Here is a 17,568-nt window from a genome sequence, read left to right on the forward strand (position 1 = left end):
TTATTTGCATAAATCTGCTACCCACTTACTCAAGTGTGCCCAGAGGATGATCACCATCACATAGTACTTAATTTTATCTCATTTGTTTTCATTAAACGTTTTTGTTTTCTGATTTGATCACCTAAACCACGTTCTTTATAACTTCAGAAAATGATGTCTCCGCTTCCTCTTATGTTTTGATTCTATTTTGCAAGTGAGGGTCCCATATCTTCTGATCAGCAGCATCATTATTTATAAGAATGAGAGTTTAATTTCCCTGCTTTAGTTAATGTTCATCTAGTCATCTTTAATGGGAATGCCCAATTCTTGGTGGGTTGTCTTGTCCCCATGACGTATGTCCCTTTCCTTGGTCTGGCAATTGCAAATGGGTATTGCTATTCGCCGCCCCCTTTTGCTTACCACCGCACAGGCAAAAGACATTTTCTGCCCTTTTAGAAAAATTTGCAAAAAAAAAAACCAAGATTCTCTCAACTTATTCGAACACATTCGGAAAAATATGTAAAAAGCCGAGTAAAATGACGGATAACGAGTATAATTCGTCGGGAAACGAGTATCGGCATTCGGAAACAAGTTTTTCCGGCTTTTCTGGGGTAATAATTAAATTTTTTAAATATTTTTTTAAATTTTTTCAAGGGGGACGATTGGATTTCACGTTCCCTCCAGAGGAGGGGACGATTGGATTTCACGTTCCCTCCAGAGGAGAGGACGTGAAATTCCACGTCCTCTCCTCTAGAGGGGACGCCAATTTTGGGCGTCCCCTCTTCTAGAGAGGACGCGAGCGTCCTCTCTAGAAGAGGGGACGCCGGCGTTTGGCGTCCCCTCTAGAGGAGGGGACGCCCAACTCTACGTCCCCTCTTCTAGAGGGGACGTGGAGCTGGGCGTCCCCTCCTCTAGAGGGGACGCCCAACGCCGGCGTCCTCTCCTCTGGAGAGGACGCCGGCGTCCCCTTTTCCGGCCGCGACCGAAACGTCGCGGCCGGAAATTAATTAATGCTAAAAAAAACGTTGAAATTAACTTTTAATAATTACAGTAATTTTTTATTCCATATTATTACGACTTTTTATTACATATTATTTCGATTTGTTAAACGTAAGTATTTATGTTTTGCAGGTTGATTTAGAAGATTATGGCGGTGATGGAATTGATTACAGCGATTGGTTTAAGCTAGATCATGGGTTTGATAGTGATGTTGAAGCAATTACTTGGGCTAAGAGTACTGCTATAAAGATTGGATTTGAATTAGTCATTTCGTCACATAAGAACGAGGGGAAAAAGAAGCTTCTACGATGTGCTCGGGGTGAGCGTTACAGAGGTTCATTCACAGATTCTGATTCCTTCGTACGGAAAAATACGAAGACAAAAGCGTGTAAGTGCAAATTTAAAATTATTGTCAAATTAGGAAAGACTGCATGGTTTATACTTACAGATCCTGGTATTTCGAGTACACACAACCATGCTCTAGCTGTGTATCCTGAAGGATACCGTCAGATGAGTGGGCTGAGTGGCGAGGCCAAAGAAATTGTGCGAGATATGACTGCGGCACAAGCGAAGCCGTGTTCTATCATGGCAGCTTTAAAAGAAAAAGTACCATCTGACAACCCTAGAATAAAGCAAGTGTACAACTATAGAGAGACTTTGAGAAAGTCTAGCTTTGAGGGTAGAGATGTGGTTGGGCAATTTTATCACATGGCTCAGCAAAATGATTATGTACACTGGACTCTTGCTGAGGAGGATACAGGTGTGTTGACCCATATTTTCATGGCTCATCCTGATTCAGTGAGACTACTTCGTACGTACTACTGGATCATCGGCATGGACTCCACGTACAAGACGAACAAGTACAAGCTGCCTTTTTTGGAGATTATTGGAATGACTCCTTGCAACAAGAACTTCATAATTGCATATGCAATTATGAAGGATGAGACTGAAGGGAGCTACAGATGGGTATTGGAGAGACTGAGGTATTTAATTATAATTATGTTATTTGATATTTTAATGATATTCAAATTCAAATTACTTATTAAATCATCGGGCAATAATGCAGGTGCTTGATTGGGGAACATATTCATCCGAGCGCTATTCTTACTGATCGAGAATTGGGGCTTATGAGACCAGTGTCAGAGGTTTTCCCACGTTCTTCTCATCTACTATGTACGTGGCACATAAATAAGGACGTAGAAGATAGAGTGTACAGAATTAGTGGGCAAAACCAAGAGTTTGCTGAAATTTTCAAGAATAGTACATGGAAGAAAATTATCAGAGCGCCAAGTTTTGATAAATATAACATAGCTGTGGAGCACTTCAGAGATCGGTTTAAAGGTTTTCCAGGGTTGATACAGTACATTGAGGGGACTTGGCTGGGACACAGAGAGAAGTTCGTATCTTGCTGGACGGACTTAGTCCTACATTTTGGAAACACCACCACATGTAGAGTCGAGAGCGCACATGCTCAGCTTAAGCAGTGGCTCAACTCTAGCACCGGTGCTCTGGACACAGTCTGGACGAAGGTCGACAAAGTTATACAGTCGCAGCTGATAGATATCCGGTAACATTCTTCTCGAGTAATATTAGTACTTATACAAACTATGTTGTCATTGTTATTAACATAAATGTTTTAAAATTACTGCAGCAAAACACTTGAGGACTCCAGACGGACTATTGGCGTACATCGACGCGGTTTTCCATTTGACAAGCTCTCATGCAGAGTGTCGCATTACTGTCTGGATTTAATATCGAAAGAACTAAGGCGTATGCGAGAATTGAGTACCGATGTCTACGATCGCTGTGGTTGTGTGGTTAGATCAACACATCAGATCCCCTGTGCATGTGAGCTGCGAGCGGTGGTCGATTCAGGTATCACGCACCACTTTCATCGAATACTAATATTAAAAATATTAATATTGTTATTGAAAGCTAATATGTGTTATTTGTAGGTAACCCGATCAGCCTTGACAGTATACACCCGTTTTGGACGAAACTTGTTATTCTCGGCGATGGGTTGGACACATCTGCGCAACCCGATTTTGCTGGTTTTCAGACTGAGGAACATCAGTATTTTCACGAGGTCGCCGAGGAGGTCATGACTAAGGATCCTTCAGTGTTGCGTGATATTTCTCGTATTGTTCGAGAGCGACTTCACCCCGAAGACTTAGGCTACATGGAACCAGAAGTTAAAACAAATGTCAAAGGTCGACCAAAGGGGAGCAAATCAACGAAGCGGGATCCGAGTCGTCATGAGTACAAGGACCGTGTACCTGGTCGTCCTAAATCTTCCAAAGCTCAGAAAAATCGTACATCCGCGTCAGGTAATTATCATCCACTAATATTCGTTATGTACGTCTACTGTAGTAGTATCCTTGTTATTTATAATAATATTTTTTTTATTTCCCGCAGCTGGTTTGCAAAATGCGGAGGTTATTCCAGGATTCCTTTTACCATTCGTTGACGAGCTTGTGGACGTGCGTGGAGACGGCAACTGTGGATTTCGCGTGGTGGCAGACCACATATATGGTGACGAGAAGATGTGGGGAATGACTAGAATGAACATTGCAAACGAAATCTCCGCCCACCCTTATCGATACGAGGGTATTTTCATTGATGGGTTGCAAGCGGCCATTACACGTATTAGCTGGGAAGGCGGAGAGTGTGGCCCTAGCTACTGGATGCAGGTATTTAATTGAATTATATAAATTTATCACAAAGTTATTATATTTTTTTAAAAAAATGATATTTATATTCTGACTTATTAAATGGATGCAGGTATTGGATGACTTGTTCCCTATTGCCACTATCTTCAATGCAGCTGTTATTTACATACAAGGCGGGACGCTACAACAGACGCGGTTCTCTTCGTTTACTGTTCTGCCTTTGCATTCCTCTGAGGTTCACTCACGACCATCGAAGGAGATAGTGATATTGTATATTAGTGGACGCGCACATTTTGTTAGGTTGAATCTGCAGGATAATTTTCCTGTCCCACCAATTCCCACCCTGTGGTTCCAGCACAGGGACCATACTGTTCAGTCTTGGCATACTTTATATGCTAATAGGAGAGAGCAATGGGATAGTTTGATAGGTATGGCAGATTGAGTTGATTGTAAAATGTTTATTCGGTAATTATGCTGATTGTGTGTTTTATTATTATACGTGTAATATTTTTGAACTCCACAGTACGTAATATTTAAAAATGTTCATGAAATTGCATAAAAACATACACGTACATAATATAAAAAAATTCTCTAGAAACTAACATCTAAAGAAAACAAGTCCATAATCAGAAAAAAGTACTAATAATATAAACATACAGCATATACTAACAACACTCAGTCAGCAATGCGCCAAGCGGCCATGATTCTTTCCAAATCCGTGCTGGCCTCCTCCGTCTCAGTCTCCAACTCCGGAATGCCGTCAAAGTCGCAGTGCTGTCTATGTTGGCCGGTAATCGTGCTGACTTTTTGGATGAAATGCTCGTACCTCGTGGTCACCAGTGTCATCCACTGTAATACCACAAATAGACAAGTAAATTCAATATGTTAAATATATGTAATATTCACTAAATTATAAAATGAAAACTTACATAATCGTTGTTGCTGCGGGGAGGATGTCGTCGTGGAACATCTCTGCCAGGAAGGACACGGGGGTGCGAATGGCGCTCGAACCAGTCCAGGTAAGCTGGATGGCATCCTCCAGCAATAACGTGGGCTTCCTCAAATCCCATTAACGGCAGCTTGTACATGACCGGAAAAGCGTTCCACATGTCAACCGCAATCGTCACACTCATGTCCACAGAGTACTTGAGTGACTTCCAGGACCTAACAGCCCCTATTGGCCGACAAATTGGCACAGGTACAGTCTGCACATAACCCAGCTGTCGCAGCACCCTAGACGGCATGTACGGCTCGACAATGTCCCGGTACGCTATCCAGCCATAATATGCAGTGTGCTCTACGGTGGAATCCGAAGAATATGCCACACGTCATGTAATGTGATGGTCATCTCCCCGAATGGCATGTGAAAAGAGTTTGTATCTGGCTGCCATCGCTCCACAAATGCAGAAAGGAGCGGGATATCCAGATGATCAAACATGATAAACGGGAGATGTGATATCTCAGTCCCGTCTATCAGCACCTTAACCTCCTCTGAGGCCGTCTCATACCACTGTCTCAGCTTCTTCAGAGCTCCATGTCTAGTCTGACACTTCAGCACGCCTCTGTCCGCCCCATCCCATAGCCGAGAAGCGACATGCCCGAGAAAACTAGGAATAACAGTGTCATCCTCGGGTCCACCAGGTACTGGACCAGTAACGGTCCACACGTCAACCTCTTCAGGTCGTCTGTTCGACCCTGAAAGTAACAGTAAACATAATTAAATTACATTTAATTTTTTAACAATATTATTAAATTAATTATAATCATTTAATTATATTTACCTGATGACGAGTCGCCAACGAACCGACCACCTGCACCCTTTTTCCGTTTAGAAATGTAAATTTTTTCACTTGGCTCGTCCTCTGGCTCGTCCTCTGGCTCGTCCTCTGAGCTCACAAAATCATCAGACTCTCTAAGATCCTCAACAGAAATGCGGACCTCATCGGGAGAAGTATGCGCTTGTTTCTTCCGTCGAGCCGAGGCAGAAACTTTACGCGTCGTAACGTGACGGGCTCCCGATCCCCCTAATTCTGGGGCCAAAAACGTCTTCCCCATACGCTTTCTGCCCTGCAATTATAATAATTTAAATTATAGAAATAATATATATTAAATTAAATAAATTTGTAAAATTATTTAATTTATTTCAAATAATTATTTATTTTAAATTTATTTTTTTTTTTTAAAAAAAATAAATTATATTAAATTACGGAACGGGCGTCCGGCGTCCCCTCCGGAAGAGGGGACGCCGGACGCCCACGTCTCCTCCGGAAGGGGGGACGCCGTTTCCGGCGTCCCCTCTTCCGGAGGGGACGCCGTTCGTCCCCTCCGGAAGGGGGGACGCCGAAAACGGCGTCCTCCCTTCCGGAGGGGACGCCAGCGTCCCCTGTCCCCTCCGGAAGGGGGGACGCCGTTTCCGGCGTCCCCCCTTCCGGAGGGGACGCCGCACGTTCCCTCCGGAAGAGGGAACGTGGGAAATCCACGTTCCCTCTTCCGGAGGGAACGTGGGATTTCACGTCCCCTCCGGAAGAGGGGACGCCGGTTTCCGGCGTCCCCTCCGGAAGAGGGGACGCCGGTTTCCGGCGTCCCCTCCTCCGGAGGGGACGTGAAATCCCGTTTTCTATTTTTTAAATTGTTTTTTTAAAAAAAAAAACCGAAATTAATAAAAAAAAATACTTACCGGAGGTTGTCGATTTCTATCTCGTTCCAAATCCGACATTTTCGTAAAATATGAATTTGTGAAAAGTTGAATGAGTTGAGAGGATTTAGTTTTTTTTTTATGAATTGGTTATCTATTGAAAATGTGAAAAGGGTAAAATTGTCCTTCGCCTGTGCGGTGGTAAGCAAAAGGGGGCGGCGAATAGCAATCCAGTTGCAAATTATACTCTTACATCTCTGTTTGACCATTATTATTAGGTTAAAGAGGATTTGTTGGCTACTGCCTTAGGATGATGTTGATTTATGCAACTTCCCAGCTTTTACTCTCTTTGTTTAGCTATAGTTTGAGTCTGCTCTGTTTTTTTGTATGTATTCAAGCACAACTCCACTACTAAATAATCTCTCTTTTTTGTCATTGCTTCACCTGCAGTTTTTATTTAAACACACTACAATCCTCCATCGTATAATTATCCATATCCCTAACATTGCTTTATCTTGCTCATCCTTCCTTACATTTATTTCTGCACCTGCAGTTGACTTTTACTTTCTTCTTTTATAATGTGTGCTCCCATGCAGATGCTAAAATCGGAGACTTCCTTGAATTGGACATCAACTTTCACTCCTCCTCATTCTAATCCCAAGCTTCGATACTCCTTGTTTACTGAATTGCCCATTGAAGTAATGACTGGTGTACGTTTGAGCTGTCTAATTTTACAATTAGCTCTATCTTATTAACTCATTATGCATTTAACTCTATAATGAGGATTTGCAGGATCAGAAGAAGGCCATTTCTGGCCTCGCAGATCATCTTGGTGCGTCTTCCTTGATTAACAGCCTTAACTCTCCGGATAGGCTGTCCCAAGACATTTATATACTGCAAACTTGCCGACCCCCCTCCTACGCACGTGGGGTTCTCTTCTTCTCCTCCTTCATCCTTGTCACAATACAGTGAGGATGCCATAGTGCATCAACACGGGCAGAAAGAAGGGCCCGGGGTGGACCATATGCTGCGATGGTGGAAATTAAGAAAATATGTTTGGATGTTGATACCTTCAATTATGCAGCTGCAATGCTAAAGCATTTCAGGTGGTTACCTATCACATTCTCGTTTGACTCCAACAACTTAATGATAGCTTAACCTTTTCTTTTCTAATCCATCATGTCAAGGGTAATGAAAAGAGAGTTTATGCTCTCATACAAACAAGAAACAACCTCTGGTTCAATTCTTGATGTTGGCCAAGCAACAAATATATGTAGTTGTATTCTGTCTTCTGTTAAAAAAGCAAAAAACTAACCCATTAATTACATTTTGTAGGTCGCTTATCCAAAATCTTGAGAATGTGCATCCAAGGAAGATGAAACGTGAAGAGAAGCTTACATTCTGGATTAACATTCATAATGCTCTTATCATGCATGTATGCTTTTATCAATTTTAAAAATTCTATAACATTTGATTGCCATTATTGTCAACAATCTGAAATAGAATCCGGAAAATCAAATAAATTGCTCAAACCTCAGCACCTAAAATTGTGGGAAGTTTATTTTATGATTAATGTCAATACCAGTACTTTTTGTTTCTTTTGGTGTATGTGAGAAGCATTAGAAGACTCTCTATAACATAAAATGTTGATTGACCTGCTTGTGTGGTATAGGATTTTTACTTGGATATTTCTGTAAGATTGTTCACATTGAAATTAACGTGTGTGTGTTAAGAGGATTATCTATTTTTTTGGCAGGCATATTTAGCATATGGCACTCGTGTAAAAGGTGCCTCTATTATGAAGTTGTACATTGCATTCTGTATATTTAGTTTTTTAAGTTGTTGATACTTGCTTAACTTTGTTCATCATCTTGCAGGCATCATATAATATTGGTGGACACTGCATAACTGCGTCTATTATACAAACCTCCATTTTTGGGATATGGTCACACTCCTCAGAACAGGTATCTATATCTATCCATACTATAATATAATCTTGAACTCCAAATTAATTTTGACAAGTGGATCGACTACAAATTGCCATGTGGCAATTACTCAATTAAAATTAATTTATTATTTTATTAAAAAATCTAATAATTAATATTTTTTAAGTTATAAAATATAAAAAGTTAAAACTTTCTATAATTAAATTTGTTTCATAACTTACTAGTTTTTTTGGTCACGTGCTACGCACGTTAACGATATCTATATGACCCGTTATTTAATATTATAATTGTATATTTTTTTAATAATATATTATTATTTAAATTTTATTAGACTTTTGTTATTTGTTTTGTTTAATTATTTTATAAAATTTTAATTTCTTTTATTGGAAATGTTAAAAAGTTAGAATTAAACAATAGAGTTAATTTTTGATATTGTTGTTATTAGAAAATGATAATATGATTGAAACAAATTTATATTATTTTCATAGTAAATAACTAATAAATATAAAAAATATCAAAGTTTTAACACAAATATTATAATATGATTATTTAATATTAATGAAACTAGTCATATTCTTTTATATATAGTGATATATTTGTGTAATTCCTATTAGGATTAGGAATTTAACACATAATGATAGTTGTTACACAATTCCTTTTAGTATTGGAAATTTAATACATAATGGTAGCTAATGCAATAATTATTTTTAATATGTTTGTTTTATGGATTAGGAATGTTATCTTTCTATTTGTTAAGCACAAATATTCTTATATGTCACAATTAGGAATATCAACTTGGATAAAATATGTAGAGGGTATTTTTGTCTGTGAATGAAAGTGTTCCCCTCGCGAATACACTTTTATATTTGTTATAGATAAATATTAATAGTATAGAAAAACTTTTAAGATTTTATAACTTATAGACATGAAAAAAGAAACTCTTCAAATTTCATCGCCATCAAATTTATAAAATTCGATAAGTTTAAATTTAAATTAAATTAAATTAAATTTTTTTATTTTTAATATATAATAATATAAAAAATATTCTATTTCTCATAATCTAAAAATACATCCTATTAAATATTACATATTTTAAAATAATATTATAAGAATTAAAAAATTAAATTATGAGAACTAAAATACTTTTATTTCATTATATGCTAAAAATATGAATAATTTTAAAATTAAATTTAGTTAATTAAAATTTATAGTTATAGAATTTTATAAATGTGATGGTTATAAAATTTGAAGAGTTTCTATTTATGTTTATAAGTTATAAAATATTAAGAATTTTTAAATATTATTAACATTTATAGGTTATGAAAGCAAATGTATTATTTTTTTTAACTTTTCATATTTTTAAAAATAAGTTTTGTATAACATCTAACTTTTCATATTTTTCAATTAATTACAACTTCTTTGTCATGAAATATATAAGTGTATATAATATAAATCCATGCACACATATTTAATTAAAAACAAACATGGTTTTTTTGAGTTTTTTATATCTATTTCTTTCTATTTTTTCATACTTGATATTGTCTCATGCAACTTTTTTCCGCAATAAAAAAGTTTTTAATCATTCATAATAAAGTACGCTTGTAGTAAGTATCGTCTATCTTTTTGAAATTGTTTAGTTTATGTGTATGGTTGTTGTTGTTGTTGTATTTTAATTTATTTTAGTGACATGTGACCTAACTTGCTAAAAAATTCAAAAAAACAAGGATTGAATGCCATTGGAATATATATATTTTAGACATGAACCATACAATTGTAATTATATGATTTCAATGATAATGTTGATTTTATGAGGTTCATCAAAACAATTTAACATAAAAAAATTTATGTTTTGCATTGAATTGATTTAAGGTTGACAGTTATTTTCCATCAAATGTCTTTTTTATTCATTTATATGACATATCTCTTATTTTTTTTAATTATATTAAAAAAAACAGTACGTTAATAAAAAAAATAATTATGAATTTTAAATGTTTAATTATAATATCATTATTTATATGTTATGAAATATGAAATATTTTTGAAATTAAATAAAAGTAAATAAAATTTAATCTTATTAATTTTTTTATTGTTTTGGTTATGAAATTTAATGAATTTTAGTTAAAATTTAATGAAATTTCCTTAAAGTTTATGGGTAGTTCTAATTTACGTTTAAAAGGTATGAAATATGACGAATTTTTATTAATGTATTAAATATATGAAATTTGAAGAATTTTTATTATATTTAAAACTTATAAAATTTATCATGTTTATAAATTATGATATAGAGTATATTTTTTAAAATTGTTAAAATCACCCGCGCAACGCGCGGGCATCGACCTAGTTATCATCTAAATCCAAGTATTAGCTATGTTACTTATATATTATCATCTAAATCCAAGTATTCGATGCTTGTGACATGAGGAAAACTTGCATAAGTTTGTTGTGAATGTATAGTTCATATTTCTACCTGTTTTATTTTTCATCTAGTTGAGTCAATAAAATAGTCAAAAAGAGAAAAAAAGGGGTAATCATAGCGGAAAAATTAGAATCATGCTGCAATATTTTGTGAGCTTATCTGCAGTGAGAAAAAGGGAGGAAATTGTGTAGCGGTTATAATTGCGCAGAGAAAAATCTTTAAGAGTAACTTGATGGAAGTTGGAAACTATCATCACTGAAGAAGGCAAAGCCTATATAATGCGGAATTTGTTGTGCCTCTGTTTGCACACACACAACACAATTTATGCCTGCTCCCTAAATAGTCTTATCTTATTTTTTGACTTGATCAAATATGAATGCAGTGGCTACAAACACTTTTTTCTCCAGGAAGAAAATCTAAGACAGGGAGCACTAGACATGTATATGGATTAGAATACGCGGAGCCACTTGTTCACTTTGCACTATGTACAGGGGCATACTCTGACCCTGCGGTAAGCATGTTTTGCGTGAAATTTAAAAGGTAGATTTGTTTTGCACTGGTCGTATAGCTGAATTCGTTGATAAAAGTTGGATTTGAGTATAGGTTCGAGTATACACGGCAAAGAAAATATTTCAAGAGCTGAAGGTGGCTAAAGAAGAGTACATGATGGATACGCAGTTGACCCCAGTACATATAGTCAAATAAATATGGTAGACAGCAGATACCAAACAGCTGTCATTAGTCAGTAGACGCAGATCCTAACTGATATGATCTTTGGAATCCGGAAAGATTGGGATTGACTTAATCCCTATTTTCCAGCATGAGTCCGAATTAAACACAATCACAAGAAGATGACCTTGGGTCAATTACTGAGAAAGAATTCTATATAAATAGACCGAAGACCAAAGGTAAACCCTAATTCATTCTCTTTAAAACTACGTCATTTATCTTTGAACCTTACAAGGTATCCGACTTAGGCATCGGAGTGTGGTCGGACACAAACGTCCGACTCATTCTAACCTGTGTTCGTGATCTCAGGTTGACAAGAGAAGATCCTACCATTCGCAGAACCATCAGTACATAAAAGCTCGTGTGCATATGGAGAAAGAGGGGAAGATAGGGGTGCCAAAAATACTTGATTATTTTGCAAAGGATATGTCGATGGAAATGTGTGGTCTGCTGGAGGTAATAAGTGGGTGCCTCACAGAAGCGCAACAGAAAGCAATGGGAAAATGCAGCAGAGTAGAGCCCCATAGTAAGTATATCCATTGCCGTTACCACAAAGTTGTTCCTTCCGGTATGTCATACATCGAGATTTAGCCAAGGGGGGGGGTGATTTTAAATTATACGTCATTTCTTTCTTTATAAGATAAATTGTTATGTTTTTTTCTTGAAAGATAAGTAATAAGTAAAAGTATGTATGTAGTGATTATGTACAAACGAAATGAAATGTCAGTTTTTCTTTCTTTTCAAAGAGGCTACTGAGTTGTGAGTACTAACCAGCCTGTGTTGCTTGCTGAATGAAGAAAGCATAATATTTCTCAAATGATGAGCAGCAGCTCTAAAAAAATTAAAAAAAATATATTTTTTAGGTAAAAGTTCAAAAAAGAATCCCTCATTTTTTTAGTAGAAAGTTGGCAACCAAAAATCAGGATCGCACCCGAAAATCTCAACTAGGTTGACACCCTCTTAGCGAAAGCATCACTTTTCTGGAACCAAAATAATATTAAAAGAAAGAGAATACAAAAGGTTCCAAATTACATAGCTGAGACAGCTAACAAAAGCGATAAGAAGTCATCCTACTAAAATCACTAGATATGACTGAGCTGCAAACTATAGGAGCTGAATCCCACCAAAAGAAAGATTTCGCAGAAACTCCATGTTTAGCTAAGCTATCCGCCATCATGTTTCCTTCTCTGTATATATGGGACACCCGAAAGTTCATTTGAGAAACGTAATGCAAACACTGTAACCATTGTTTTTTAACCAACCAAGGAACGAGAATTGATTTGGAATTTAATAACTGAAATAAGAAGAATCGCATTCTAACCAAAGATAATGCAAACCCTTATTCCAAGCCATCTCTATTGCCTTCATAGCTGCCATAAGCTAAGCCATATAAGCAAAAGAAACCCCAATGCTGAAAGCAAAACAACCCCTTGGAAAACCTCTTGAAGTTCTAAAAATTCCCCCTGCTCCTGCAGAACCTGGAGAACCAAAAGCGGACCCGTCCGTATTAACCTTTATCCAATTCATTGGAGGAGGAGACCAAAAAACCGGAATCAATTTAGTAGCTCTTCTTGGAATGCCTTTAATCTGAAAAGTGGATAGAATACGCAAATCATTCAAACAATTTGACATGTTACCGATCAGGAAAAAACTTGTCTCTTTAATCATTTTCCAAATCTGACGGAGAACACCATGTATATTAGGCAATTCATCATAAAAAATAACCGCATTGCGGGTTTTCCAAATTACCCAGATACTGGTTACAATAGCAATGTTCCATAGAGTTTTAATCTGCGAGCTGAAGTTTGCAGCCATGGCATCAACAATAAGGTCTTCTACTGAACCAACTGTGTTTAGATTTCTGCCGAACACACTAGAAACTGCTTGCCAAATCTGAACAAAAAAGCTACAACGCAAGAACAAATGCTTGGATGTCTCCTCCATTGTAGCACAAAAACGGCAACAAGATGGAAACAATAACCCTTTCCTTTTCAGATTGTCATCAGTTGGCAAATCCCTCATTTAATTAGTGTTAGATTGTAATTAATTAGTGATTAAGTATGATTAATTAGTATTGATTATGATTAGTTAGAGATTAATTAGTGTCAAATGTAATTGATTTAAATCCTACTCCCCAATTATGACGCCACGTCAGTAAAAGGGCATTTTTGAGCCGGTTTACAAAAATTTGGAGTATAAGTGATCCAAATCTCCAGCTTTGAACTTTTTTGATACTTTGACACAAGTTCGGAGGTGAAAGTGATCCTTTGTTCAATTTAAAATGGATTAATTACATAAAAAATTATAATCTTTGCATGTAGTTTCATTTTAATCATTACTTTTAAAAGGTGGCATTTACAGGTAAGACCTTTCATTTTTTTTCAAATTCACCATTTCAATGTATTTTTGTTGACTAAGTTCTTCACTAAACCATTAATTAAAGAACCAAATTAAAAATCGACACCAAATCTTATTATCTTTCAGTTGTAGTATGTAGGATTATGAATTTTTATCATAAAAAATACATCGAGTTTTACTTTAGTGATAGATTTGAAACAAACTAAAAGATTGTGTATATAAATGCCAATTTTTAAAAGTCGTGATTAAAATAAAACTATATGTAACGGTGACGATTTTTTTATATAATTAACCCATTTAAAATTGAAAACCTTCGATTCTTATTCCCATAATAGTCTAATTTTACTTGTTTTTGGTGAGCTGAAAATATCATTCTTTTAAATTTCATTAATCATTGAGTACATGAATGTGTATATGAGCAAAGGATCAATTTTGCTCCTAAACTTGACATCAATTTACTCAAACAAGTTATAGCTCAAATTCAAAAAGAACAAAGTGTCAATTCACTCCCTCAACTTGGCACGAAATATCAAAAGAATTCTGGAGGATTTTGGGTGAAACGGACCTACAACTAAGTCAAAGTGTATCAAATCAGCCTCTCTTTTGCCCAATCTCAATCCGCATTTGCAACACACTCTCCTGGTTAAAAAAAATCTAAAATAATTTTTATTATTTTAAACGATTATAAATTAATACCTAAAATTGAAGAAAAATAAATATTTTTTGAGCAGCATCTGCTCCTCAAGAGCTGCTCTGGTGATTTAACGGAAAAAAGTGTTTCGTATAAAAAAATTTAGAGAAAAAAAATCGGGTGTGGTCGGCGGTGGAATGAAGTGGTTTCCAATGAAAAATGAGGTGTAAATTTATATGGCTTTACAAAGTTTAAAGGAGTGATATCCCCTCTCTTAGGGTGTTTTTGATACGAAAACACAAGTTACAGGTTAGTTTGACCAAAAACCCTTTAAAATGACTAATTTGATATTTTGTGCTAAGTCGAGGAGGTCAATTAACCCTTTGTTCAATTTAAAAATGCTGGACAACATTTTGTTGAGGCCGTGAGTTTAATTTCTCCAAACTCTTTCTCTAATTATAAATATAAAAGAATTATAATAAATTAGCTTACAAGAGTTTGACTAAAAAATTATATCTTTAGATCATTTAAACTAAATCCAATTTATACACACGTATTAAGACATAATTTTTTTTGACAAGATCAGAGTTTATTAATATAAAAAAGTACACAATAAATTTGTAAACATAACTAAAAATAATATATGAATTTTATAGTCACTTCATGAACTATCCAATTACAAATTAGCTCCATATTTTATTACTAAAATAACATTTATTTGCTTAAAAAGGAAATAATTACTTTCAAACTTTTAAACTTGACATATTGCACTAGTTAAAAAATAAAAAAATGTTACACTTTATAATAATGATTAATGGCCATATTTTAAAAATTTGCTACAATTTACTTTCTAATTTATAATTCTTTATATATTCATAAATATTAAATAATATTTAGTTTATTTATTTCCTTTTTAAAATTTATTATTTGATGTTGAAAAAATAGAAATTATATTATTAAGAAAAAAATTAGAGCCAATTACACTAACCGTTCATATATGACGTAATTTATAATTTCGTCCGTCATGATTGAAATACAAATGATATAATTTTTTATATATATTTCTGTTAATATTCTAATCATTTAGTCTATTTCCAGTATTAGTCAAATAAACCATGAAATTTAATTAAAAGAAAATAAAATGATAGTTTAGTTCTTAAACATATTTTTAATATAAATATAAATTAATAATATATATTAAAAAAATTGAAGAACTTAATGAATTCAATTTATATGTTCCTTATTTTTGTTATTTTTAATTCTATTTTTTTATTTCTCTTTATTTTCAAATTATAAATGAACTCTATTTATATTTTTCTTACTTTGTTTTATTTTTTATTTAGACTTTATTAATTAATTATTTTAATTTAATTTTTGAACAGAATTCTTTTAACTTAGTTGACTAGCATAAAAAATAAATAGAATAATTAAAATGTTAGTGGAAATAAAAATAAAAAATTATATCATTTGATTTTTAAATAAATTGGACAAAACTGTAAAGCACTATCTACTATAAAATTATAAAGTAAAGAGTTTATTTTTGTTATACTAAATACTTTTTTAGTGATTTTAATTATTTTTATAATGACAACATTATTATAAACATCTTGAAAATTGATATACTATACTAATTGAACATCGACATTTAAAAGTAATAATTAAAACATTTTTTATCAAAATTAAATTAAAAATAATACATGATTATTAAATATTTATTTGTTTTTTTTATCATCAATATTTATTTGTTTTTAAATTCTATTATATTTATATATTTTTATTAAAATACATTTTTCACCTTTTTATCATTTTTATTATAAAATGAGATTAATTTTAAAATACCTGATTTTTAAATTTATTTAGACTTTTTTCATCCATTTTTTTTATAATTGACGCTGGTACTTTGTTTATAAACATATTTATAAAAACACCCTAATATATATAAAATGTTTATACTCAATTTAGATCATTTGTACACGTAAAGCCGCACTTCCGTTCGTCTACTTTTCTCAACTTTTTTCTTTCGTTTCTCTACTTTCGCCGCACATTGGTTTCTTTAATCTTGCTGTCGTGCGTCTTCCAGTGAATTTCTTGTCGTGTCTCTCGTTGTCACGTTTTTTTTTCAAGTGGATTTTTCATCGCCACAGTTTTTCCATTGATTTTTTCGCCACCGCGATAGATTCCTCGATATTGTTTTTAATTGTTTTTAGATTATTTAGATTATTTTGTGATAATTTAGATTTTTTGTTAATAGAATATTGTAGATCTATTATTTTTTGTTTATAAAATTCTTGTATTGTCATATAATTATGTTGTCTTTTTTTTGTTCACATATTTGTTCTTTTATTATCCCATTGATTTTGTAAATAACAAATTGATTTATGGTGCATTTGCAGTGTTTTTATGGTGTATTTACGTTGTAGCGTATTTATGGTGTATTTGTAGCGTAATTTAGGTGTATCTCTATTTTTTTTAATGTATTTCTGATTTTCTAGTGTATCTATGGTGTATTTGTAGGGTTTATGGTGCATTTGCAGTGTTTTTATGGTATACACTATAAAAACAATGTAAATACACTATAATAACACCATAGATGCACTAAAAAAATACCATAATTACACTAAAAAAATACCATAGATACACTATAATTTCACCATAGTTACACTAAAAAACGATAAAAAATACCAGAAAAAATATATAAAAAGAGCATAAATCAGTGAAAAGTGAAAAATTATATTTTAAATTAAATAAAAAAGATATTTTTGATAAAAAAAAAGTACGACTTGTTAATATATTAAAAAACAATACAAAGTTGAAAATAAAATACAAAATAGTGTACTTGATGGAAATCTGAATTCCAGCATAACTATAATGGAACCGAGTCGTGCAGGAACAACCCTAAGAGAGAATCCTAGCACTAGCCCAAAAGGCAAAATCCTGATGATATCGACACCCGAATTCATGAGATTCGCCAAACTTGAAAATCAAAGGAAGATTCATCCGAATCTTCAGAAATACAGACTCCTAGAGATCTCGATAAAAGCGTGTCGTCAAAGCGCACCGCCAGAAACCTAATAATCTCTTTCCTATTTTGATACAAATTCTTATCTAGGCTGATAAACTTATTCAAGAAGATGTTACTGAATAAGACATCCTTTGATAATCTTTTTCCTATTCAAATACAATGCTATTAATTAGAAATCACTTTT

General features: G+C 34.0%; 3 protein-coding genes across 3 annotated transcripts; 2 read left to right on the top strand and 1 right to left on the bottom strand.

The window, feature by feature from the left end:
* Positions 1 to 1,060: 1,060 nt before the first annotated feature.
* Positions 1,061 to 4,162, top strand: LOC126676243 (uncharacterized). Its single transcript, XM_050370408.2, has 6 exons — positions 1,061 to 1,961; positions 2,045 to 2,545; positions 2,630 to 2,853; positions 2,934 to 3,305; positions 3,394 to 3,668; positions 3,760 to 4,162. Exons 1-6 carry the CDS (start codon positions 1,489 to 1,491, stop codon positions 4,087 to 4,089), a joined length of 2,175 nt encoding a protein of 724 aa, XP_050226365.2. The 5' UTR covers positions 1,061 to 1,488; the 3' UTR covers positions 4,090 to 4,162.
* Positions 4,163 to 4,944: 782 nt separating this feature from the next.
* On the bottom strand, positions 4,945 to 6,468 carry LOC126676252 (uncharacterized). The gene is made up of 3 exons (XM_050370419.2): positions 6,325 to 6,468; positions 5,429 to 5,714; positions 4,945 to 5,342 (listed from the first exon to the last, which is right to left on the bottom strand). The coding sequence occupies exons 1-3, from the start codon at positions 6,361 to 6,363 to the stop codon at positions 4,945 to 4,947; spliced, it is 723 nt and encodes a 240-aa protein (XP_050226376.1). The 5' UTR covers positions 6,364 to 6,468.
* A 35-nt stretch (positions 6,469 to 6,503) lies between these two features.
* On the top strand, positions 6,504 to 12,118 carry LOC126666189 (uncharacterized). Its single transcript, XM_056104393.1, is given in 11 exon segments — positions 6,504 to 6,667; positions 6,879 to 6,992; positions 7,075 to 7,169; positions 7,171 to 7,288; positions 7,291 to 7,388; positions 7,618 to 7,717; positions 8,039 to 8,095; positions 8,160 to 8,246; positions 11,027 to 11,155; positions 11,248 to 11,552; positions 11,683 to 12,118. Coding segments are annotated over 10 exon segments (975 nt in total). The 5' UTR covers positions 6,504 to 6,592; the 3' UTR covers positions 11,350 to 11,552; positions 11,683 to 12,118.
* The last annotated feature ends 5,450 nt before the right edge of the window (positions 12,119 to 17,568 follow it).

This window comes from Mercurialis annua, linkage group LG1-X (assembly GCF_937616625.2).
Source record: "Mercurialis annua linkage group LG1-X, ddMerAnnu1.2, whole genome shotgun sequence".
NCBI classification, from domain to species: domain Eukaryota; kingdom Viridiplantae; phylum Streptophyta; class Magnoliopsida; order Malpighiales; family Euphorbiaceae; genus Mercurialis; species Mercurialis annua.